Raw genomic sequence first — 26,797 nt, forward strand, 5'->3', positions numbered from 1 at the left:
TCTCTCCTGATGTTTCACCTGCATCTATGGCAAACATCTTCAGAGGTGATGAGGTCCTCACAACCTCTGAAGATGCCTGCCATAGATGCAGGTGAAACATCAGGAGAAAATGCTTCTAGGACATGGCTTTACAGCCCAAAAAAACCTAAAACAACCGAGTGATTCCAGCCATGAAAGCCTTCGACAAAAGATCCCCAACATTACTAGAGAATCCAATAGATATATGCTGCTCCAATTAAAATAATGTAGGAATCCCTGCACCTATACCAGTCACTATTTAATGTATGCAAGCAGGAACTGCTTTTCTAGTCCAGTACATAGATATATTAAAAAGATAAATTAAGGGAAGTAAAAATATATAAATTGAAGCAGGAAGACATTCATTTTCTTCTTCTTTTTTATCTTTCAAGTAATCAAGAGGACAGGGACAGACAAACTTAGGGCCATATAAACTGTAGAATGAATACAACTTGACACCACGTTAACTGACACGACTCAGTGCTCTGGAATCATGGAAGTTGTCGTTTGGTGAGGCACCGGCACTATTTGGAAGAGAAGCCAAAATATCCTGTAAAATACATCTCCCATGATTCCATAGCTTTTAAACCACAGCAGCTAAAGTGCTGCCAAACTGCATTATTTCTATAGTGTAGATGCACTTCAAAACCTACGACCTCATCAGACAGGCTACTTGGCCCGTCATATGCTGCTTGTTCTTCCCTTTCAGCATGGAGCCTATTATACAATGCATGTGTACTTCTGTTTTGGGCTCCATCCAGAAAGGGGAGAGTAAGCAGCATATGCCACCATGGCACCAACACCAGAGCCTTCCTGTGTCTTGCTAGCAATGGGGGAATGTTGGGGAGTGAGACTGTCACTCATAGGATGGGGGTCAAAGTAAATTGTGTGAGGTGTGGAACAATGGGTTCTTCATGCCCCTCCCTCTGGTCAGGAGCCCATAGATCTGCCACAATGTGAAGCTCTGTTAGAATATTGGAGAGAAATATTTCATATGTTCAATGTATTGTTGAAGGCTTTCATGGCTGGAATCACAGGGTTGTTGTAGATTTTTCGGGCTATATGGCCATGTTCTAGAAGCATTCTCTCCTGACGTTTCACCTGCATCTATGGCAAGCATCCTTAGAGGCTGTAACCATAAAGCCCAAAAAACCTACAACAACCCATCTCATATGTTCTTACTATACATTATCCTTAAATTCAGCTATGAGGATATCCTCTATACCTGTTCTCCATTAACAGAGAGATCAAGCCGAAGCCACTGCTTAAGAGGAAGGCTGAATGTAGTTTTCACAGCAGTGTCTTCTCCATTGGTGAGGTGCATCTGGATGTGAACACAACCTGAAATGTAACCCCAAACAATGACCCGGTCTGTTAAGTGAAGACATCAAATTTAGTGCAGATTGATATAGTCTTCTCAACTATTTAGGAGCCAGAGGTCATTGTGGATTTTACTTTGAAAATACGGTGGGAAACATCTGTTAACCCAAGGGTCAAATTCCATTTTAAAGTTTTCAAAGGCCACGTTACAATTGTGACTGCAAGCAAAGATGAGATAAAAAATACAAGCATATTTTAGATTAGCTTTTCCTGACACTAACCAAGCCTAAAACAGGTATTTCAACCTGTTAAAGCCTAATAAAGGCCACTTTTAGTCCCAGGGTTTGAGTTAGCTCAATCCTGCTTTAAATATACATAGAAACACCTTTGTGAGGTTGCTAGTAAGGTGTATACAGTGGGGTCACATCTAAAACTGTCCAGCCATTCCATCCTTTCCCCTCATGTATGAAATGGTGCTATTTTCTGCTAAAGAAATCTAAAAGAATGCTTCTCAAAGGGCGTACCTTTATCAGTATGAACAGCCATGCCTTTCCCTAGATAACCAAGGTTGCCAGGAAAAAGAACACCAAATTGGATCTTATATTCATGGCAAGGGGAAGTCATGTTTCTCCATCAACTCACCAGCCTCAGCCTGATGGACAGGCAGCAGCGTTTCAACTAAAGCCTCATTCAAAGGCATTCAAAATGTCCAGAAGAATGTCCAAATGTCCCAATTTCGCAGGGATAATAGTCACAGTTAGTCCTCTATCATCCCACCTTTTATGGTGCTTCTAAAACAGTGGTTCCCAACCTTTTTTTGACCAGGGACCATTTTGACCAGGGATCACTATCCAACATTAGTACCAAAAGGGTTATGAATCAGTTTTTGGTCAACTTTAGATTTGGTTTTGGTTATTTAGGGTGCTGATTCAGAAAAATCCATTGGATAGATCACATCAGCTCTAGTTTCTGATACAGAACATATGCCATTCAGTAGTCGCCATCTGCTCACCCACAGAAAACTGTATTTAATAATCTAGAGCTGATGTAGTCTATTCAATGCAATTTTCTGAATCAGCAGCTCAAATAGCCCCATGAAGAGGCCTAAAAACCAAAACACCAAGAAAATGTTTTTTGTTGGGCTGAGTTATTACCCTTAGTAGTAACAGTGAGGCCACAGACCATATTTTAGTTCTTGCGGACCACTGGTTGGGAACCACTGTTCTAAAATGTCCCATTTTCTTTCTCCTCCCATTTTTTTCTTCATCTTAATAATAAAATGAGTTCAAAGTTCGAAAGCAGTTTGCACTCAATCAGCTCCTGAAGATGGAAGGGAGATTGGGAGGCAGAATCGTGCCCTTCCCTATAGACTCAGAATAAAGCAAACTACTGCATCTTCTCCTAGTTTGTCTGGTCTTCCTTATTAATAACGTTGGCTATCTCGATCTCACTCTGATGTTGCTTTGGCCATCTTTGAAATGCTGGTGGTTGTGAGATTCCCACCACAATCAGTGATGATGTTTTCATTTTGCTCATTGGATTATGTGGTTTGATCGAACTATTACTTTCAGTACTAATAAACTAATGCTGATTCAGCCTCCTGTATCTCCACAATGGAGGGACGTTATGGTCCTTACACTTTGTATTAGCTTTTATTCCCACAGCAGGGTGGGAATAAAAAAAGTCCTTTATATTTCACCTATTTTGTTTCTTGGTCTCCCACAATCACACACCCTCCTTGAGTTGTCCCCTTGACCGCTCTTTCTAGCCTTTGAAACGATTTTGTGAATTAAATGATACTGTAAGGGAAGGATAGTGGAATCTGAGCATTCTTACTTACCTTTATCATTAAGAAATACAGCTGGGCTACCATACATTTCTTTCGAATCAATAAAATAGAGAATTCCACATAAGGGTTTTTTGCAGTAGTGGAGTAAATAAAGCCAGACTGAAACAGTAAAGCTGTATAAGCACAAAAGATGGATGAGAAATTAATGGTGGACTACTGAGACAACTTTAACATGAAAGTATGTGGTCAGATGTGTATTCTGTTAGAGATGGGGGCAGGGATCTCCTTGTCCCTTTATTTTCCACTCTTAATACCAAGTCTTAGCCTGATAATGATGCTCTCCTTTTCAGATAAATGGTTTGATGACAGGTGAAGGGGTGGAATGAATCCCACAGTGACTGGATTCTTAATTATGGGCATGGTAGGGAAGAGATAAACCAGTTCGTTCCGCACAGCAGAATGCATTGCAAACAGGCAAGTCATTCGCAAAGCAACTATTCAAGCAGGCTACACAGCTGTTGCAAACTTGTCACAGAGTAAATAAAGGTGCAGCTTGTGCAGATTGCAGAAAAGTAAAATTGTGTGTAAAAGTTTCTCCTCTCTGTTCCAAGAAAGTAAATTTCTGCTGGCTTTCAGAATGCAGAATTTGATGGATAGGATGGCAGGGGTTCTTTTGAAGTATTTCCATGATGCACTAGACTACTTCAAATCCCATATTTCTGTTAACTGCAAATGCTGAGTCTATGAGAACTGAATGCTGGCCGTGGGTCCATCTATTTACTACCTTGCCCTTATAATGAAGTTAAGCAACTGTGGCCTTCTAAGGATGTTGGACCAGCAAGGAAAATAAATAATGACGGATTTGCAATGTAACAAAATTGAGAGGGCTACAGTTATCCACGTCTATCTTGTAGCCTATAACAGGTGTTTCTTGGCAAGATTTCTTCAGAAAAGGTTTGCTTTCCTCAGAGGCTTTTTTTTCCCCAAGTCAGAAGCGACTTATTTATTTATTTATTTATTTACTGCATTTGGATACTGTGTTTCTCAGCCAGAGGCGACTTGAGAAACTGCAAGTTGCTTCTGGTATTAAAGAATTGGCGAAGACGGTTTAGTGCAGTGGTTCTCAACCTTCCTAATGCCACGACCCCTTAGTACAGATCCTCATGTTGTGGTGACCCCCAACCATAATGTTATTTTCGTTGCTACTTCATAACTGTAATTTTGCTACTGTTAAAAGAGCCCCCGGTGGCGCAGTGGGTTAAAGCACTGAGCTGCTGAGCTTGTTGATCGAAAGGTCGCAGGTTCGATTCCGGGGAGCGGCGTGAGCTTCCGCTGTCAGCCCTAGCTTCTGCCAACCTAGCAGTTGGAAAACATGCAAATGTGATTAGATCAATAGGTACCGCTCCGGCGGGAAGGTAACGGTGCTCCATGCAGTCATGCCGGCCACATGACCTTGGAGGTGTCTACGGACAACGCTGGCTCTTCGGCTTAGAAATGGAGATGAGCACCACACCCCAGAGTCAGACATGACTGGACTTAATGTCAGGGGACTACCTTTACCTTTACCTAAAAGAGTCATAATGCAAATATGCAGGATGTATTTTCATTAACTGGACCAAATTTAGCACAAATACCCGATACGCCCAAAATTTGAATACTGGTGAGATTGGGGGTGATTGATTTTGTCATTTGGTAATGCTGGAGTTGCTGGGATTTATAGTTCACCTTAAATCAAAGAGCCTTCTGAACTCCATCAATGATGGAATTGAATCAAACATGGCACACAGAATTCCCATGACCATGAGAAAATACTGGGAAGGTCTGGTGTATATAGACCTTGAGTTTTTTGGAGTTATAGTTCACCTATATCCAGAGAACACTGTGGACTCAAGCAATTATGGATCTGGATCAAACTTGGCAGAAATACTCAAAATGCCCAAATGTGAACACTGGTAGAGTTTGGAGAAAATAGACCTTGCCATTTGGGCATTGTAGTTGTTGGGATTTTTAGTTCACCCACAATGAAATAACATTCTGAACCCCACCAACGATAGAATTGGACCAAACCTTTCACACAGAACTCCCACGACCAACAGAAAATACTATGTTTTCTGATGGTCTTTGGTGACCCCTCTGACACCCCCTCGTGACCCCCACAGGAGTCCCGACCCCCAGGTTGAGAAACACTGGTTTAGTGTTTACACCTTATTTTATTTTTCTGGTTATTTAATATTTAATGTTTATTTTACTTAAGTGATGTTTGTCTTTACTGTTCGAATGTAGCACAAATCCTATGTAAAATCATACTATGTATTTTTGACATTAATATTGAAATCTGAAATGTATACAGAAAGTCTGGATGTATTACCATCCTGTGGCTTCTCTCATGTCCCCGCATGGAAAGCCAGAACTGACAGAAAGGAGCTCACTCCACTCCTTGGATTCGAACCACCGACCTTTTGGTGAGCAGTCCTGCCAGCACAAGGGTTTAACCCATTGTGCCACGGGCAGCTCCTTCCTCTGAGGCTGAAAAAGTGCAACTTGCCAAGAAAACCTTATGACAGGTTTGTCAGAGAGCAGATCATCAGAGCCACTGAAATGGAATAGACCAATTAGTTAAATGCAATTAATTAAACAGAAACCCCTATCCCATGAATACTGTAGGCTAGACAAACGGAATGTACTGGAATCTAGTGAATGCAACGTGTTCTGAACATGGAGAGACTGCATGCTATTGACCTTGAGTTTTTGCATGCTATGGTCCTGTCCAATAAGCTGCACACTGTGTTCCTATCCCATTTCAAATCATTGAAATATATTACTTCTGTACTCAAAACAGCCCTGGACCATTCCATGTGCAATTTGTTGCTAGAACATTAGAACAAATGACTGCAAGTACGTATATATAGATGAAATCCTCATGTGCACCACATATGGCAAATGGAAGAGAGAATTTTTTAAATCAAACTTGCTACAAATCAGAAAATAAAAGAAAGGCAAACCAAAAATATCCAAATATCTGATATTCTTGGAACTTTTCAAGATTTAATCAGAATTGCTTAGGCATTTCAGAATACCATTAGACTAGTCTCACCTTCATGCTGCATTCCCCATTTATAACACACTCTTCCAAACATTCCTTTGTGGTTATCTTGGATGTGTTTGCAAGTCTATAAATGGGACTGGATCTACACTGCCCCATATCCCAGGATATGATCTCAGATGATCAGCTTTGAACTGGAATGAGTCTACACTGCCAGATAATCTGGGATAAGCAGATAACCTGGGATCAGAGTTGTATGATACAGGGCAGTGTAGATCCAGCCTGAGTGAACTGTATGTTCTACAGATAATCACAACCAGGGATATGTATACAGGGTTTCCAAAGGAGGTGAGAAAGAACAATGATATGCGTGGTTCAGGCATAATGATTAACAGACTTTCGTAATATTAAATTAAGAAACAATAAAAACCTTTAGTAGAAATTAAATGAATAACCACAAGTTCTACCAGAGCTAATTGAAGGAATGTAATGTGCAAACGTCACAAAGGAATTAATGAGAAAAATTCTCAGGGAAGCCATTGTGTAAGATTTGTGTTCTTTACATTTGCAAGTTTCTCTGAGATAGACTGTAACTGATAAACATAAAGTCAGAAAAAAGCACTGATGGAAGGGAAATACTTTATGCTTTAAAAAAACAACCCCCAAACACAATGGTTTGCAAATTTGCTTACTTTGGGTAGCTGATTTGTCTCTTTCTGATCATTTCAAGCTCTCTGTTCTTAAATTTCTGAAACTTCTTCACCAACCCTGCCCTCTCTCCACTGGATGCGTATGGAAAGTTAAGGATCTCTACTGCATCTGTAAAATGTCAGCATTTTCAAATGGGTCAGGAACTGAAAACAGCCACACACTTGCAAACAACCATGTACAACTCTTCTGTTTGTTCACAGATGATCAATTAATTGATAATATAGGACAACGTTTCGAAGTTTTCAAATACTAATTTGTTCATTCCACAGTACCAAAACATTTCCATCGCTGATAAGTTTCCATAAAACCAGAAAGTGGTTCTCAACCTTTTGGGTCCCCAGATGTTTTGGCCTTCAACTTCCAGAAATCCTAACAACTGGCAAACTGAATGGGATTTCTGGGAATTGTAGGTCAAGACACCTGGGGACCCACAGGTTGAGAATCACAGACATAGCCCGGCCATTTTTTTCTCTGTGTCTTGGTTTTTAGGTCTGTTCTTGTACTTATTTGGGGGCACTGATTCAGAAAATTGCATTGGATACACTGCATCAACTCTAGTTTCTTAGTTATGGTTATCATGGGCGAGCAGACAAAGACTGGTATATGGCACATGTTCTGTATCTACAAAACTAGAGCTGTTGGGGGAAAACTGGTGACATTTTTTATTTTGGATCAAAAATACCCAGAAACATTTGAGTCACCAAAATGTATGTTGGCCAGTATCAGGCCTGTAGCTGGGAGGGGGGGGGGGAGCTTGAGGGGCTCCCCCCCCCCCGAAATTCTCATGGTGGTCCGAGAGAAGGCCTTACTGGTACATTATTTAAACTGGAAAATACATACCAGTCTCATGAAAGCACTGAGGTATTCTGTTTGCCTGCAGTCTCCAGGTATATTCCAAGCTCCATTTCAAGCACACTTTGTGATCTTTTTGTGGGCGTTCAAATGGTGGAACTATTTCTAGCAAAGTATAGTCTTTTGCAATTGCCTGCTGGTATCCTTCCTCTTCTTTCGCATGGTGGACTCTTGCTTGCTTGTGACTAAGCCATGCATAAAGTATCACTGTGTGCACAATTAAAGAATGTTTGATCACAAAATCATCTCTGAAAACCATACTGCTTGGAAATGTCAAGCTCACTGTTTGATTCCAAGTAGTGTGGAGGTGATTGTTGTTCTCCCAGCTTTTCTTATACACCGAAACAGCAGTTCTGAATTCCAATGAAGCTATGGCTTCTATGGTCACAATGCAAGGTTTTGAACATAAATAAGTGACTGAAATTTCAGTATCATTGCGGACTCTTTTGTCCAAAACATTGAGGTGAATGAAATCCTCATAAAATACACTATCTTCAGCCTGTAGAACGACAGGTGTGGTCAGTAATGTTTTCTTCCCCCAAGATGGTTCATATTTCTAAGGAAGACAAAAATGTACATATATGTCAGTGCTTCTTTAATATTAGAGGACAACTGATAAAAAACATTAACTTTAATTCATATTGTTAAGAGTTTCCTCCCTTTTACATGGTTGGAAACCAAATGTTTATTTTGTGTAGTATCATACACTCCAACTGTCCTGATTTGTCAGTTCCGATTAATTCATTATCACCTCAGTTTTCATATGTGAAATATTAGAGGGTATGAATTGTAATGGCAGCTAACGGTTCTGAGTGTACTCCAGTTTTAAGTCTAAAATTTAAAGGCATGGTCCAATATATCGAACCTATTTGAGCGATAGTTCACTTCCTAGAACTGCGTCCCTTCTTCTTTTGGATACATCCATGTGGCACTTTCCTTTAGCCTAGGTTTGACTTTGAGCTGTGATGTTTATTTAATATCCTTGTCTCTCACACAGTAATAAAATCCTCAAGTCATCTGTCCGGGGGATGCTTTGATTGTGCTTTTCGTGCATGGCATAAGGGGGTTGGACTGGATGGACCCTGGAGTCTCAGCTATTATTATTATTATTATTACTACTACTACTACTAAAAAATCTAGGTGGTCATGTATCTGAGGTGCTTTGATTGTGCTTTTCCTGCATGGCAGAAGGGGGTTGAATTGGATATTCCCTGGTGTTTCTGCTATTATTATTATTATTATTATTATTATTATTATTACTACTACTACTACTACTACTAAAAAGTCTGAATGGTCGTCTGTCTGGGGTGCTTTGATTGTGCTTTTCCTGCATGGCAGAAAGGAGTTGGATTGGGTAGCATAGCCTCTGGGGTTTGAGCTATTATTATTATTGTTATCAATAGAAGCCCCCAATGGTTAAGCCCTTGTGCCGACAGGACTTCTGACCAAAAGGTCAGTGGTTCGAATCCGGGAGGCTGGGTGAGCTCCTGTCTGTCAGCTCCAGCTTCACATGCGAGGACATGAGAGAAGCCTCCCACAAGATGGTGAAACATCTGAGCGTCTCCTGGGCAACATCCTTGCAGATGGCCAATTATCTCACACCAGTTTCTCAAGTTGCTCCTGATACAAAAAAAAAAAAATCAATATTATTACAAGGTCTGAGTGGCCATCTATTGGGGCTGCTTTGATGGGGGTGCATGGCAGAAGGGGGTTGGACTGTATGGCCCTGGGGTTTCTGCTATTATTATTATTATTATTATTATTATTATTATTATTATTATTACAAAGTCTGGATGGCCATTTGTTGGGGGTGCTTTGATTGTGCTTTTCCTGTATGGCAGAAGGGGGTTGGACTAGATGGCCCATGCAATCTCTTTCATGTCTAAGCAGTACATACACTTGTGTCCAGATTTCATGTAGTTCTGTGTAAAGAACAAAAATGTTGGAGCCTCTTCAGTTTGCCAGTGTAAATCAATGAGGGGTGTGAAGAGGTAAAGAAATCCAGGGCCCTTCCAAAGAGGTCTTATATCCCAGGATCTGATCCCGGGTTTTCTTTTTATCCCAGATTATCTGGTAGTGGGGACTCATATAATCCAGTTTAAAGCAGAAAACCTGAGATCAGATCCTGGGATATAGGGCCTGTCTGGAGGGGAGAAAACAGGTGACAAGAGAGAGGAAGAAGGTATATGTGGGCAATGGAGGATCCTTCCACACAGCCCTATATCCCAGAATATCAAGGCAGGAAATCCCACATTGTATGAGTGTGGACTCAAATAACCCAGTTCAAAGCAGATATTGTGGGATTTTCTGCCTTGATATTCTGGGATATAGGGCTGTGTAGAAGGGCCCTTCGTCATAACCTTCGTCAAAACCTTGAGGAAAGAAAGGAAGAACCACAAAGAAAAGAGTGAACCCAGCTATAGATACAGAGCCCTTCCACACAGCCCTATGTCCTAGAATATCAAGGAAGAAAATCCCACAATATCTGCTTTAAACTCGGTTATCTGAGTAATAGAATCATAGATTCATAGAGTTTGAAGAGACCTCATAGGCCGTCCAGTACAACCCCCTGCCGAAAAGCAGGAAAATTGCATTCAAAGCACCCCTGACAGATGACCTTCCAGCCTCTGTTTAAAAGCTTCCAAAGAAGAAGCCTCCACCACACTCTGGGGCAGAGAGTTTCACTGCTGAATGGCTCTCACAGTCAGGAAGTTCTTCCTGATGTTCAGATGGAATCTCCTTTCTTGTAGTTTGAAGCCATCGTTCTGTGTCCTAGTCTACTAAAAGGTCTGGGGTGCTTTGATTGTGCTTTTCCTGCACGGCAGAAGGGGGTTGAATTGGATAGCCCCTGGGGTTTCTGCTACTACTACTATTAAAAAGTCTGGGTGGTCATCTGTCTGGGGTGCTTTCATTGTGCTTTTCTTGCATGGCAGAAAGGAGTTGGATTGGGTAGCTCCTGGGGTTTCTGCTATTACTACTACTACTACTACTAAAAAGTCTGGATGGTCATCTGTCTGGGGTGCTTTGATTGTGCTTTTCTTGCATGGCAGAAAGGAGTTGGATTGGGTAGCTCCCGGGGTTTCTGCTATTACTACTACTACTACTACTACTACTAAAAAGTCTGGATGGTCATCTGTCTGGGGTGCTTTGATTGTACTTTTCTTGCATGGCAGAAAGGAGTTGGATTGGGTAGCTCCTGGTGTTTCTGCTATTACTACTACTACTACTACTACTACTACTACTAAAAAGTCTGGATGGTCATCTGTCTGGGGTGCTTTGATTGTGCTTTTCCTGCATGACAGAAAGGAGTTGGATTGGGTAGCCCCTGGGGTTTCTGCTGCTGCTGCTGCTGCTGCTGCTACTACTACTACTACTAAAAAGTCTGGATGGTCATCTGTCTGGGGTGCTTTGATTGTGCTTTTCCTGCATGGCAGAAAGGAGTTGGATTGGGTAGCTCCTGGGGTTTCTGCTATTATTATTGTTGTTGTTATCATTAATAATAATAATAATAATAATTGTCCACACTCAGATAATGTGGGATTTTCTGCCTTGATATTCTGGGATAGAGGGCTGTGTGGAAGGGCCCCTAAATAATAGTGAAAGAATGGATGAGGCTTGTGGAAGGAATGTGAGCTCAGGGGCTTTGGGGCTCAGCCAAGTGCTTGGGGAGCCCGTTTGGCTGCTTCTGGTGGCAACCAGGGAATGGCACCCGGACCCCATCCTGCCAAACACATGTAGGGTGGGCACCCCGTGAATATGAAGGGGGGCAACCCCAGATGCGACTCACCAGCAGCAGCAAGAGCAGCAGCAGGCAACGTTTGGGGAGGGAGATGAAGCCCAGGTTGTGGCTGCTTCCAAAGCGCGCAGGGGAAGGCACAGGTGAGGGCGCAAAGCTCTCCATCGCGGTGCCCACCGCGTCTCCTCCCTGGAAATCCGGCCACGGAGGAGGAAGGAGATCCTGCTTCCTGGACATGCCTCCCAGGACGAGGAGGAGGAGGAGAAGGAAGCAGGAAGGGCCGCCCAGACTAGGCAGGTGCAGCCACAGGCACCCGAAAGCACTCCCCGGCTCAGGATCTGTTTTTCTTGCGCCTCTGGCGCTTATTCTTGGAAAGGTGCCTTTCCAAGACTTCAGCCAGTCCTACACCTGAAACACACCTTTCCTGCAGACTTGATGGTTTCTTTTTGAACCAGAATTCACCACCTAAGCTCTCTTCTTCCTCCCTTTGATCCCCTCCTGGCTGTGCCTATTTCTTCACCCTGAAAGGACAAAGTTGGGTGCCTCTTATCCAGGACAGGCAGAATTCATGCTTTCATTGCCATGGCTCTCTGGAAGCATGGCTTTGCAGTTTGGGGAGGCTCCAGAACTCTTTGGGAGAAGAGACTAAGTAAAACTACAGCTCCCATGATTCTATAGATCAGTGGTTCTCAACCTTCCTAATGCTGTGACCCCTTAATACAGTCCCTCATGTTGTGGTGACCCCCAACCGTAAAATTGTTTTCGTTGCTACTTCATAACAGTCATTTTACTACTGTTATAAATCATAATGCAAATATCTGATATGCAAGATGTATTTTCATTCACTGGACCAAATTTGGCACAAATACCCAATGCAACCACATGTAAATGCTACTGGGGTTGGGGGAGGATTGATTTTGTAATTTGGGAGTTGTAGTTGCTGGGATTTATAGTTCACCTATAATCAAAGAGCATTCTGAACTCCACCAGTGATGGATTTGAAGCATTCTGAACCCTACCAATGGTGGAATTGAACCAAACTTGACACACAGAACGCTCTCGACCAACAGAAAACACTGGAAGGGTTTGGTGGGTGTTGACCTTGAGTTTGGGAGTTGTAGTTCACCTATATCCAGAGAGCACTGTGGACTCACTCAATGGTGGATCTGGACCAAACTTAGCACAAATAGTCAATATGCGCAAATGTGAACACTGGTGGAGCTTGAGGAAAATAGACCTTGACTTTTGGGAGTTGTAGTTGCTGGGATTTATAGTTCATTACAATCAAAGAACATTCTGAACTCCACCAACGATAGAATTGGCTCAAACTTCCCACATGGAATCCCCATGACCACCAGAAAATACTGTGTTTTCTGATGGTCTTTGGCGACCCCTCTGACATCCCTTCGCAACCCCTTCAGGGGTCCCGACCCCCAGGCTGAGAAACACTGCTATAGATAGATCTATTTATTGAGTAGTCCACTGACCATATCAAAAATAAAAGACAAAAACAAAAGCACACAAATAGATACTAGTCACTATCTTAAAACTCCTGGCTGGCATCACTGGGTTGCTGTGAGTTTTCCAGGCTGTATGGCCATGTTCCAGAAGCATTCTCTCCTGACATTTCACCCACATCTATGGCAGGCATTCTCAGAGGTTGTGAGGTCTGTTGGAAACTAGGCAGGTGAAGTTTATATATCTGTAGAACGATGCCCAGGATGGGAGTAAGTACTATTGTCTGCTTGAGGCAAGTGTGAATGTTGAATTGGCCAGCTTGATTAACACTGAATGGCCTTGTAGCTTCAAAGCCTGGCTGGTTGCTACCTGGAGGATCCTTTGTTGGAAGATGTTACTTGGACCCAACTTCTCCCTGTCTAGAATTCCACTGGGTTTTTTTTAGTGTTGCCCTTTATTTACTGTCCTGATTGTAGAGGGCTTGTAGCCAGATTTTGTTCATTATCCTGGTTTCCTCCTTTCTGTTGACATACTTGTGGATTTCAAAATCTACACTCAGGCCCCTTCTACACTGTAATATAAAATCCAGATTAACTAATTTGAACTGGATTATATGGTAGTGAAGACTCATATAATCCAGTTCAAATGAGTTAATCTGGATTTTATATTACAGTGTAGAAGGGGTCTGAGTGTAGATTTTCCCCAGAAAGAAAATAAGACAGGTTGGCAATTGGATCCCAGTTGGCTGTTCTAGCCCCGTAAACTGTGGGAATACTGTCTGGACTGCAGTATTCTGCAGTCCAGACCTGGAAATAGTGGATTTATTGCGTGCCTTCCAAGAAGGCATGAAATAAATCCACTATCAAATTAATTCACTACAAACCAGTGCATGAAACAATGGCTTCAAGCTACAGGAAAGGAGATTCCATCTAAACATTAGGAAGAACTTCCTGACTGTGAGAGCTGTTCAGCAGTGGAACTCTCTGCCCCAGAGTGTTGTGGAGGCTCCTTCTTTGGAGGCTTTTAAACAGAGGCTGGATGGCCATCTGTCAGGGGTGCTTTGAATGTGATTTTCCTGCTTCTTGGCAGGGGGTTAGATGGCCCATGAGGTTTCTTCCAAGTCAATCATTCTATGATTCAATGATAAGCATTCAACCTAATCCAACATGGCTCTTTCTCAAAAAATATTATATAAAGTAGTGAGGAACAGCAATGAACAACAACAATGTAGAACAATGGTTCTCAACTTTCCTAATGCTGCGACCCCTTAGTACAGTTCCTGATGTTGTGGTGACCCCAACCATAACATTGTTTTCGTTGCTACTTCATAACTGTAATTTTGCTACCGTTGTGAATTGTAATGTAAATATCTGATATGCAGGATGTAGTTTTATTCACTGGCCCAAATTTGGCACAAACACCCAATGCTCCCAAATTTGACTACTGGGGGGTTGATTTTGTCATTTGGGAGTTATAGTTGCTGGCGTTTATAGTTAACTTACAATCAAAGAGCATTCTGAACCCCACCAATGATGGAATTGAACCAAACTTGGCACACAGATCTCTCACGATCAACAGAAAATACTTGAAGGGTTTGGTGGGCATTGACCTTGAGTTTGGGACTTGTAGTTCACCTCCATCCAAAGAGCACTGTGGACTCAAACAATGATGGATCTGGACCAAACTTGGCATGAATACTCAATATGCCCAAATGTGAGCACTGGTGGAATTTGGGGAAAATAGACATTCGGGAGTTGTCGTTGCTGGGATTTATAGTTCACCTACAATCAAAGAGTATTCTGAACCCCACCAATGATGGAACTGAACCAAACTTGGCACACAGATCTCTCATGATCAACAGAAAATACTTGAAGGGTTTAGTGGGCATTGACCTTGAGTTTGGGAGTTGTAGTTCACCTACATCGAGGGACAACTGTGGACTGAAACAATGATAGATTTGGACCAAACGTCTCGAATACTCAATATGCCCAAATGTGAGCACTGGTGGAGTCTGGCGAAAATAGACATTTGGGAGTTGTAGTTGCTAGGATTTATAATTCACCTACTATCAAAGAACATTCTGAACCCCACCAATGATGGAACTGAACCAAACTTGGCACACAGATCTCTCACGATCAACAGAAAATACTTGAAGGGTTTGGTGGGCATTGACCTTGAGTTTGGGAATTGTAGTTCACCTACATCCAGAGAGCACTGTGGACTCAAACAATGATGGATCTGGACCAAACTTGGCACGAATACTCAATATGCCCAAATGTGAACACTGGTTGAGTCTGGGGAAAATAGACATTTGGGAGTTGTAGTTGCTGGGATTTATAGTTTACCTACAATCACAGAACATTCTGAACTCCACCGATGATAGAATTGGGTCAAACTTCCCACACAGAACCCCCATGACCAACAGAAAATACAGTGTTTTCTTATGCTCTTTGGCGACCCCCCAGGCTGAGAAACACTGACGTAGAAGATGTTGGCCAAATGAGGAAGTGAATCTGTTCAGCTGACAGTGAAGCATGGGTTGTTCCCCTTTGCGGCCACGAGGGGGCGTTGCAGGGAGGTGCTTACATCCAAACTCTTCCTGTCCCGGAAGCGGAAAGAAGGCTCCTGTGGAGTCGTGCGGGCTCTTTGCAGAAGCTTCTTCTTGCGTGGATGGCGCGCCTGCCTCGCACCCTCCTGGTCTTCGGGGGCTTCGTGGGCCTGGTGGGGGCGGCCCTGTACCCCATCTACTTCCGGCCCCTGATGCACCTGGAGGACTACAGTAAGTCCTCTCCTCCCCCTGAACTGATCCTGCCTTAGGCAAAGCTCCCCTAGGATGCTCCAGAGCCCTCTGCTTTGGACGCCCCCTCCCAGGAGCCTCAGCCAGCCTGGATGATGGGAGCTGCAGTCCAAAACATCAGGAAGGTCAAGGCTTAGGAAACACTAAGCCAGCCCAGCTTCCAGGCTTCAGGCCCACAAAGGAAGGAAGGGCCAATGTGCATGCCCATGTGATCAGCAATGTCATCCTGTGGGAATTAGGTAAAGGTTTTCCTCTGACATGAAGTCCAGTCGTGTCCAACTCTGGGGGTTGCTGCTCATCTCGAAGAGCCGGCGTTGTCTGTAGACACCCCCAAGGTCATGTGGCTGGCATGACTGCATGGAGTGCCATAACCTTCCCGTTGGAGCAATACCTATTGATCTACTCACATTTACACGTTTTCAAACTGCTAGGTTGGCAAAAGCTGGGGCTAACAGCAGGAGGTCATGCCACTCCCCAGATTTGAACCTGCGATCTTTCGGTCAGCCATATAGTGTTTGGGTGTAGTAAAATGTGAATTAGTAGAACCCTATACGGTTCCAGCCCAGTTTACTTATCCCAACATATCCTCCCCTATAATAAATAATAATAAACTTTATTTATACCCCGCCACCATCTCCCCGATTGGGACTCAGAGCGGCTTACATGAGGCCAGGCCCGAACAACAATTACAATAAAGAAAACCCAAGACACAACCGAAAATGCGAACAATAAACAGTAACATCATAATTACATAAAATATGTGGATACATAACAATATAAAAAATTACAATAGACACAGGCACAGTGACAATGGGTGGGCTACATGTAACGATTAAAAGACAAACTGATTAAAACTAATTAAAAACTAAGACAAGAACCATCAAGGCTGTTAAGATGTCCTGGAGGGGCCCTGCTCTCGGTCCCACCACCCTCGCAATCGCGTCTGTTGGAGACAAGAGACAGGGCCTTTTCTGTGGTGGCCCCCTAGCTATGGAACTCTCTCCTGATTGAGATCAGATCTGTCCCCTCCCTCCTGACCTTCAGGAGGCTAGTGAAATCCTGGCTATGGAACGAGGCATTCTCAGAATGATGGCGGAGACTGGCAATTGATTAAAGTTATCGACCACATATGCAGACTGAGTGGGACGTGATTTTATCTTGCCGAACTGTCTTTTATGTATTTTAGTCTATATGTATTTTAATTTATTGTACAATGTTTTAGATTGTATTGTTAGCATTCAATCCTTGCTATTAGCCAGTCTGAGTCCCTCTATGGAGGTAGAGAAGATCGGGATACACAAGTTTTAAATAATAATAATAACAACAACAACAACAACAATAATAATAGAAGCTCAGCTATAATGCGTACTGCCGATCTGAAAAGATACCATCAAATTTAAGACAGTCAATGAACAATACTGGGGTTCTTACATATACTAATCCTTCCTTCATATAAAGGATATCTTACCAACTCGGCCACCTATGATTTTGAAGAGAATTATCATGACAACATTAGGACTAATAATCAAAATTATTTTAGTATAGAATATTTTTTAAAAAAGAAAATGACATAGAAAGTGGTTGGCCCATTGGAACTGAAGGTACCCATCTTCATTGCAGAAGATATAGAGCAGTGGTTCCCAACCTTTGGTCTTTCGGGTGTTTTGGACTTCCAACTCCCAGAAATCCCACACATGGAGCACAGTTACCTTCCCACCGGAGCGGTACCTATTGATCTACTAACATTTGCATGCTTTTGAACTGTTAGGTTGGCAGAAGCTGGGGCTGATAGTGGGAGCTCACCCCGCTCCCTGAATTTGAACCTGCGACCTTTCGATCAGCAAGTTCAGCAGCTCAGCGGTTTAACCCACTGTGCCACCGGACCACTGTAAAATAAGATGGAAGTCGCCCATCTGTGAATGGTTAACATGTGAAAGGGGAAAGGGTGTAACCCAGGCATGGGCAAACTTGGCCCCTCCTGGTGTTTTGGACTTCAATTCCCACAATTCCTCAGATAATCCAGATCGAAGCAGATATTGTGGCATTTTCTGCCTTGATATTCTGAGTGGAAGGGCCCCTAGTGTCCTGGTTCCCAACATGAGGCACACACCCCACAGGCGGGCAATTTGAGAATGAGTTCTTACCAGTGAGTATTTTGCATTTCTTATGGTTCTAGCAGGCCTCATACACAGTATATCAATATATATTGTGCCATACAAATTTTAAAAACTAAAATCAAAATGTACACAGTGGTCAACAGGTGGCAGTGGAGAGGGGGAAGACTCTCTGATATAGAGCATGGAGTTCACTAGCGAGTGCATGAACACAGAAAAGTGAAATAACTTCCATTCCAAACACGCCACTCATCTTACTGACCTTCCAGACAGGCCTATACCCCAAGATCTGATCCCAGGTTTTCTACTTTAAACTGGATTATACGAGTCCCCACTGCCAGATAATGTGGGATAAACAGAAAACCTGGGATCAGCTCCTGGAATATAGGGCCTGTCTGGGGGGGGGGGGGGGGGCATAGGCTGGATTTACACTGTTCTATATTCCAGGATCTGATCACAGATTATTTTCTTATCCCAGATTATCTGGTATTGTAAACTCATATAATCCAGTTCATTGCAGACAATCTGGAATCGGATCCTGGGATATAGTGTAGTGTAGACTCAGCCTCAGTGTTCTTTTAACATTGCAAGCTATACAAAATATATCAAAATATATTTTTGTTCAGCATTTGAATATAGCAAGAAATCTGAAAAAAAAGTCCAAAACACAACGATTACTTTCATATATAAGTCAATGTTTTGTATGAGTAATAATAAAAAATATAATCAGCTGCAAGAAAATTAATGTCAGTTGACAGGATATTCCCGCATAGTCTCACCAAATACTGTACATGAAGTTGGACACTTATATTACCCTGAATTCGATGCAGATGACTCAAATCAATTGTGCCTCGAATATGACTACTGCCCATGTGATAGTTGTTCTATTTTATTACTTAACTTTATCAAGCACAAATTGTATTCATTAGCAAAAACTGGCATTGTCAGGTTTGAGCATAGCAATCTCACATTTTTCATTCCCATGATTTTTCCTGATATCTTCCTGGCTACTTAGAATACTTGGTTTTTGTTTTTGAAAAAGAGCCTTTTTTAATAGATAATGAGCATAGAAAGAGCATGCATTGAGACAGCATTAACTGTCAAAAAATGACATTGACCGTATTGTCAGAAAACCTACAAGCTGAAATTTTAGACCTAGCTTCACTCTCTGTGGCTCTTTCTACACTGCTTTATAATCCAGATTATCAAAGCAGATAATCTGGATTTTATATGGCAGTGTAGAAGTTGGCTTTTTGAATAATACAAACTGTATGTCGGGGAAAATCAGGATTTTAGGGATGCTATTTGAGAATAAGCCACCCCAAACTACAAATCCCATGATTCCATAGCATTCAGGTATGACAATGAAAGTGGTGACAAACTGCATTATTTCTACAGTGTAAATCGGGAATGGGCAAACTTGGGCCTTCCAGGTATTTTGGACTTCAACTCCCACAATTCCTAACAGGCTGTTAGGAATTGTGTGAGTTGAAGTCCAAAATACTTGGAGGGCCAAAGTTTGCCCATGCCTGGTGTAGATGCACCCTGATGTCTGATGCTCTGCTCAGCTCCTGGAAACCTAGTGATAAGGTTGCTTTATTTAAGGTACACAACAACAAATGTTCCTTTTGCTGCGAGTATACTCATATATCATAATCAAATATGAGAAACAGATACATGTTACTTTCTTTCTGCAGAATAGACCAATTTTTCTTTTAAATTGCTTCCGTTCCCCCAATTTGGAAATGATGAACAGTTCCAAACAAAACTCATCAGACTTTCCCCATTTCCATGACTCGCTGTCTTCTCCTTCCTTTTGGATCCCTTTTTTAAAAGGATGGATATACAACTGTTGTGACCTATGCCTTCTTTTCTAATGCCAACAGAGGGAGCTCAATCTGTTCTTAGCACTTTCAGAACATATAAAAATGTGATGTGGTATGTTCTGCCGTGAAATGCATTGCAATGCTTCACCCTCACCCCAAAGCCTAGAAGAAAGAGAAATCCAAGTGAGAAAACAAAAGATGATGTGAGTTGTGGAAAGAAATTTGGAAAGACCTGAAATCTATACAAAGCTGTGAACTCTCTTTAAGAACAGGCTTTTGCAACATGTTGGGGAAGAAAAAGATTCCAGTCACTTTAAAGCAGTGGTTCCCAACCTTTTTTTGACCACTTGAGACTACTTGACCAAAGACCACTTTGACCAGGGAACACTCTCCAACATTAGTACCAAAAGGGTTACGAATCCATTTTTGGTCAACTTTAGATTCGGCTTGGTTATTTGGGGTGCTGATTCAGAAAATTGCATTGGATAGACCACATCAGCTCTAGTTTCTGATACAGAACATATGCCATCCAGTAGTCACCATCTGCTCGCCCACAGAAAACCATATTTAATAATCTAGAGCTGATGTGGTAGTAGTAATCTTTCATGGGTAGTCAGCCTCTCTCCTCCTGACATCCCCGTTGCCTTGCCACTATAAGACTGTTTTGTGAGACCAGTTGCTGTTGTTGCCGTGTGATTTCGAGGAAACAGTGTAGTAATGGTGAGGCTGCGGACCACATTTTCGTTCTTGTGGACCACTGGTGGTCCACAGACCACAGGTTGGGAACCACTGCTTTAAAGAATGGGAAAGTAGGGGTATTTGGAGGAATGTGATTTTGAAGAATGAATAATTAATTCCCATGTCAGGTCCTGTCTCAGTGTCAGTTGGTTTTCTGATGCACTTTATCCCATTCCTCAGTTGATAATAACCTCATTGTTTATCCCACCTGAGTCTCTGTATAAATACAGCACTTTATTTATTTACCTCACCCATGGGTTTTAAAATTTTTCACTCCTTGAACTTGGCCTAGCTCGTCCTTGTCTAAACGTCTGTATTGTTTTTTATACTCTGTTTTATTATGTTATTGTTACTATCTTATTTTATTATATTATTGTATAAGCATTTTTACTTGATGTTGTCGTGTGTCTTGTATGTATTTCATTTTGCTTTATTGTAATTGTTTGGGCTTGGCCCCATGTTAGCCTCCCCAAGTCCCCTTAGGGAGATGGAGGCGGGGAACAAATAAAGTTGTTGTTGTTGTTGTTGTTGTTATTATTATTATTATTATTATTATTATTATTATTATTGTCCAGTAAAAAGTGGAAGGTAAAAGGAAGAGGGGCCGACCAAGGGCAAGATGGATGGATGGCATCCTTGAAGTGACTGGACTGACCTTGAAGGAGCTGGGGGTGGTGACGGCCGACAGGGAGCTCTGGCGTGGGCTGGTCCATGAGGTCACGAAGAGTCGGAGACGACTGAACGAATGAACAACAACAAAACTGTTCATATTGGCTTAGCCTCTTAATTCAAACTAGTGGAAATTTCTAACTGGACTGCCCACATTTACCTTCTTTTTTCAAGTTACAACCAATTTTATAATACTTTAGAGTTACCTGGTCAACTGTTATTTACAATCCTGCTTTAAAAGTGGCATGTTTTTGCAGGCATTTTCTTCAGTTGCTGCTGATGCTGTTTAGCTAGACAGTGAAATTTTAGTCTTAATCATTTCTATCCAGTCTTTCCCCCTATATTGGCACTCAAGAGAGCAAAATTTATTAAAACCAATACAGATGACTAGATTGTGACTTTTTATTTTATTTTATTTATATCCAGTCTTTCCTCCAATATCTGGACTCGAAACAGCTTATACATTACACTGGGCAAAATGCACTTTGGTGCCTCAAATGTTAGAACTGTTTTTGGGTATATTTGACCTTAATCCAAAAATACCACCAATTTTCTCCATCAGCTCTAGTTCTTGAAATGCATAATATATATCATATACTAGACGTCATCTGCCTGCCTATAGAAAATCATGATAACCATCTGTCTGTCTGTCTGTCTGTCTATCTATCTATCTATCTATCTATCTATCTATCTATTTATCGTACCCACTTTCACAAACATCTATGATCCCACCTATGAGGAGCCACCAAAGGCCCTCTCTCCAATGATATGGCAGGTTATAGTCAGCACCATGAACATGTACAACCCCTGCCAGTGTCCTCTACAAACAGTATATTGCCCACCACCCAAGTGAAGGCTTTCATACAGGGACAATTTCATCCTAGATTTTCTGTTTTTCCTCCACCACAGGCAACCCAGTGTTTTTTACTCTCTCCATTGGTATGGAATTTGCATGACCCTACCCCACTACCTCTCCCTTAACCCTTTCATATTCTTTTCTATGGCACACAGCAAACAGAGAAATTGATTAGCAATTGAACATACTAGAGAGGTTTGGGGAGAATTCACTATGATTTATAAGGGTTGTGGGTACTGGGATTTATAGTTCACCTGCATTCACACTCTGAACTTCAAAAAGATGGAATTGGACCAAACTTGGGAAAATTCACCTTGATTTGGGGGAGTTGTAGATCACCTACATCCAGAGAGCATTGTAAACTTAAACACCAATGGATCTGGACCAAACTTGGATACATACCCAATATGCCAAAATTTGAATACTGGAGAGGTTTGGGGGTAACTGACCATCCTTTCTGGGAGTTGTTATTCACCCACAACTGGAGAAATTGTGACCTCTACCGATGATGGACGCGGGCCAAACTTCGCACACAGAACCCCCATGACTAACTCAACCTACTATTGTGATTTGAATGGACTGACTCACCATAGTGGGAGTTGTAGTTCGCCTGCATCCACAGCCAGTTTGCCCAAGATAGCAAACTTTAAGTACTGATAGATTTTCTTTTGGACTATTATTCCCCAGTCAGTAGGACTACCGGCCATGCTGGCTCCAGGGCTCTGGAAACCACTGCAACTGTGATAACCAATAGTAACTTTTCCAAGCTGTGGTGGGGTCATTGCATGCCAGAGTGTTGAGTATAGCTGCTTGTGGGCAGCAAGAAAAGTAACTTCCATATGGAAATGTGAGATCATTTCCACTCACTACAATGCTGAGATGACTCGTTTGAGTTCCATATGGTTTCCATTTTGATATGGAAAAGCATCAAAGTTTATTTGATTACATCTTGCAGTAAACTTACAATTGGTTCGGGTCTGTGCTCTGAGTCTTTTCCTTTATTACAATGAGATGTTTAATTGGGTTGCTGTGAGTTTTCCAGGCTGTGTGGCCATGTTCCAGAAGCATTCTCTCCTGATATTTTGCCCACATCTATGGCAGACATTCTCAGAGTTTGTGAGGTTTCTTGGAAACTAGGCAAGTGAGGCTTATATATCTGTGGAATGATGTCCAGGGTGGGAGAAAGACCTCTTGTCTGTTGGAGGCAAGTGTAAATGTTGCAATTTGCTACCTTGATTAGCACTGAATGGCCTTGCAGCTTCAAAGACTGGCTGTTTCCTTCCTACAGGCATCCTTTGTTGGGAAGTGTTAGCTGGCCGTAATTGTTTAATTGTATCATTATTCTTACTTACAATTTTTAATGTTCTAATGTTTTTTTATTTATCAGAAAAGGAGCAAGCAGTAAACCGAGCTGGTATTATTCAAGAAGATGTTCAACCTCCAGGTACATTTATGAATAGACAATTGGAGTACAGTATGACCTCCTTATCCATAGAATTTATGCCCATTGATTTCACTTGTCCTTTTATAAATTTCTCCTGATATGTTTGTAGACCTCTCCAGGTCCTCCAGTGTTATCCTATGGCATGCTTCTGATCCATGTAAAAATCTAGGATCTATTTTTATATTTATTATTAGTGGTAGTAGCAGTAGTCTTTCTTTTCTTCTTTAGATACCCACAGGGGAACTTGGAACATATCCCCCATGGATAGGCAATACTGATTTTTATTTGGGGGAATTATTTTGGATGGGAGGAACACATCACCTGTTACCAAGGCATGTTGAGTCTCTTTTGTGGAGAGAAAAATAGAGTATAAATAAAAATAATAAACATTATTATTATTATTCTTGAGTCAGATGTTGTCAGGGAAAATGTCCACACTTTCTGATAATCTCGAGTTTCCAGCCCAAACACCAGATGGAGCTGCTTCATCAAGCACTTTGAGCTGGAAACCTGACTTCATGCTCTTTTTCTTCTGGAGTCAACTTTAAATGAAGGGTGTATATAAATATTTTAAAGAGAATCACCCCTCCACAGCTACTGGGACTAGGGACACAGAACTACCCATAAAAGTTAATACAAAAATAAAATACATCTGCAAATAAAACCGCTGTTTTTTAACCTGAGAGAACCTAGAAATTTCTAGAATTTTTTTTCAAACTAAGAGAACGTAGAACAGTGGTTCTCAACCTGTGGGGTCCCAGGTGTTTCGGCCTATAACTCCCAGAAATCCCAGCCACTTTACCAGCTGTTAGGATTTCTGGGTGTTGAAGGCCAAGACATCTGGGGACCCATAGGTTGAGAACCATTGACCTAGAAATTCCTCTCTGGGAATTTCTAGTTTCTCCAGCACTGCTCTATAGTCAGCTGGCTGCTGGTCATAGAATTGCACTGGAAAACCTAGATATTCCCACACAGATGTTCTCCCAGGTTAAACAAAATACCTTTCCTGAGGATGTTGACCATAAAAATTGCACTGAGGACAAGAGATTCACAGAGAGAACATTTTGAATCAAATCCATCAATAATCAAATCTGCAAAAAGCCAAACATGGAAATGTGGAGGTCCAACTGTAACTAAATATCTTCCGTGTTCAAATATCTGACCTCAAAACAAGTGTCTGTGCCTTTGGTCCATATGTTGTGCAAACTGGTATTTAAAAACATGCATACATGTGTCATGCAGTTTTTCAGCATTTTTTTCAGTCGTTCATTTGCTGAATGCCTGTGATGTCAAGTCTTTTATAAGTCAAGAATGTTCCTAGAAATCCCCTTTTGTAAACCAGTTTTTCCATAAATCAGGGGTAAAGGGAAAGATTTCCCCTGGCATTAAGTCTAGTCATGTGCACACTGGGGGTTGGTGCTCATCTCCATTTATAAGCTGAAGAGCCCACATTGTCCATATACACATCCAAGGCCATGTGACCGGCATGACTCATGGAGCACTGTTACCTTCCTGCAGAAGCAGTACCAATTGATCTACTCACATTTGCATGTTTTTGAACAGGTAGTTTGGCAGAAGCTGGTGCTAACAGTGGGAGCTCACCTCACTACCTGGATTCAAACTGCCGATCTTTCTGTCAGCAAGTTCAGCAGCTCAGTGGTGTAACCCACTGTGCCACCAGGGGCTCTAAATCAGGGCTACTGTTCTATTTATTGACTATGTCTTGGGTATACTTGTGATATTACGCCTATTAATATACACAAGGGATGATGTGATAACTCCTCTTTTGCTGCCATTTTCTAAACTAAATACACCTTTATTTTCCTTAGGATTAAAAGTATGGTCTGATCCATTTGGAAGAAAGTAAAGATCTCTTCGAACGCCATCTTGGGAATGGGTATATTGCCCCTCTTCAGTCTGTGGAGCTTCGGGTTTTTCAGTAAATGAAGATAATACTGAAGAGGGACTTTGTATGTTGGGTTGTTCTGTTTAGTATCAGTCTGTCTAGAGGGAGGAGCAGTTGGGTTAAAGGTATTGTGTGTCAGTGATCCCGTAGTAATGTAACAAAGCTGCACTTCATGTTTCCGTTGAACAAATAGAATAATGACCTTTTTCTTCAGTAGGGAAGCTGGAGGGAATTGTTTTGGTGAACATAGATGAGACATGATCAGAGAATAGATTATGCAACTGATATTTCTATACATTTCTATAAATGTGCACTGAAAAATGAAATATTTGTAAAATATTGGAAATCTGGAAATCTGAAGAGCAATGCCACTGTATATCTGTAAATTATGCCTTGATTCAAACAGAAATTTGTAGTGTGTATAATAATAATAATACTAATAATAATAATATTTCTCTTGTGCTGCAAAAGGAGGTTTACCTGTAATAATGATTTGTGTTTGTATACATATACACACACTGCAGTGCAAGTCTTCAGAATAAAGGCTTTCCTATTTTAAAGAATATAAATAATTAATTATTCATTTTTTATTTTGGATGGTATTTTGACTACTAAATGGAGTGAGCTGGGAAATCATTCATTTTTAACAAAATGTATCCTTATACTCCCAAGAAGAATGATAATTTCATGGAGTCATGGACCCAGAAAGAGAATGCATGTGAATTAAGATAGAATTATTCTCCTTTTGAGGGATGAGAGGAATATCTTTGACCTTGGTGTGTTCAGTTTAGGAGACTCAACACTAAGCATGACTTGCTCATTTAACGTATTTGGGTTTGTTTGTTTTTTGTAGAAAAATCCCAGAATCACTTGTTTAAGTTTTCTCTCATTGTACTCTAGCAATGATTAACTGTCATTTTTTCCCAGAATTGTGTACAGTCAGTCCGACATCAATTGCACCGCAGTTTAGACAGACGTAAACCAAAAGCAGCTGTATTTGTCCCATGTTCTGCTACACTAGAGTGCAATAACATGTTTTGCTAAAGCAAGGTCACACATTCCTGGGAAATCAGTTCTTTCCAAGCTTTTTAGGAAACAGAGCAAACACAAGTGGGTGTGTGTACACACTGGGCGGAATCAAAAAGGGATTGAGTTGTAAATGAAAATGACAACAGTGATTGGCAGAACATTGGACAAATTTGGTTTGCTTGCTTCTTTTGGTAAGGTTTTTCTTGCATGGCAGGGGGTTGGACTGGATGTTTCATGTGGTCTCCTCCAACTCTATGATTTTATGACTCTCGGGCCTTCCAGACAGGCCCTATATCCCAGGATTTGATCCCAGGTTTTCTGTTTATCCCAGATTATCTGGCAATGCGGACTCTTATAATCTGCATTTCTGTATAATAACCCACACGATCTCTTCGATCATCTGGAGAGGCCCTGCTCACGCTCACACCACCTTCGCAGGCGCGATTGTTGGGGATGAGGGAGAGGGCCTTCTCAAAAGTATGTATGTATGA

General features: G+C 41.6%; 2 protein-coding genes across 2 annotated transcripts in view; one reads left to right on the top strand and one right to left on the bottom strand.

Moving 5' to 3' along the window:
• Nucleotides 1–11,882, bottom strand: part of SEL1L3 (SEL1L family member 3) — a 38,582-nt gene extending 26,700 nt beyond the window's left edge. The window contains exons 1-5 of the mRNA XM_060777865.2: nucleotides 11,521–11,882; nucleotides 7,722–8,289; nucleotides 6,863–6,989; nucleotides 3,179–3,300; nucleotides 1,244–1,359 (exon numbers count right to left, since the gene is read on the bottom strand). Of these exons, the coding sequence (XP_060633848.2) occupies nucleotides 1,244–1,359; nucleotides 3,179–3,300; nucleotides 6,863–6,989; nucleotides 7,722–8,289; nucleotides 11,521–11,706 (1,119 nt within the window). The 5' untranslated portion in view covers nucleotides 11,707–11,882. The remainder of the gene's footprint in view (nucleotides 1–1,243; nucleotides 1,360–3,178; nucleotides 3,301–6,862; nucleotides 6,990–7,721; nucleotides 8,290–11,520) is intronic.
• Nucleotides 11,883–15,515: 3,633 nt separating this feature from the next.
• On the top strand, nucleotides 15,516–25,848 carry SMIM20 (small integral membrane protein 20). Its single transcript, XM_060777864.2, has 3 exons — nucleotides 15,516–15,706; nucleotides 23,315–23,371; nucleotides 25,201–25,848. The coding sequence occupies exons 1-3, from the start codon at nucleotides 15,598–15,600 to the stop codon at nucleotides 25,236–25,238; spliced, it is 204 nt and encodes a 67-aa protein (XP_060633847.1). The 5' UTR covers nucleotides 15,516–15,597; the 3' UTR covers nucleotides 25,239–25,848.
• The last annotated feature ends 949 nt before the right edge of the window (nucleotides 25,849–26,797 follow it).

This window comes from Anolis sagrei, chromosome 5 (genome assembly GCF_037176765.1).
Source record: "Anolis sagrei isolate rAnoSag1 chromosome 5, rAnoSag1.mat, whole genome shotgun sequence".
Taxonomy (NCBI): domain Eukaryota; kingdom Metazoa; phylum Chordata; class Lepidosauria; order Squamata; family Dactyloidae; genus Anolis; species Anolis sagrei.

Bases quoted from the DNA above. Each gene is read 5' to 3' on its own strand.
- SMIM20 (XM_060777864.2), top strand. From the start codon at position 15,598: ATGGCGCGCCTGCCTCGCACCCTCCTGGTCTTCGGGGGCTTCGTGGGC. The intron at 15,707-23,314 runs GTAAGTCCTCTC...TTTATTTATCAG, and splicing joins GATGCACCTGGAGGACTACA to AAAAGGAGCAAGCAGTAAAC. The intron at 23,372-25,200 runs GTACATTTATGA...TATTTTCCTTAG, and splicing joins AGAAGATGTTCAACCTCCAG to GATTAAAAGTATGGTCTGAT.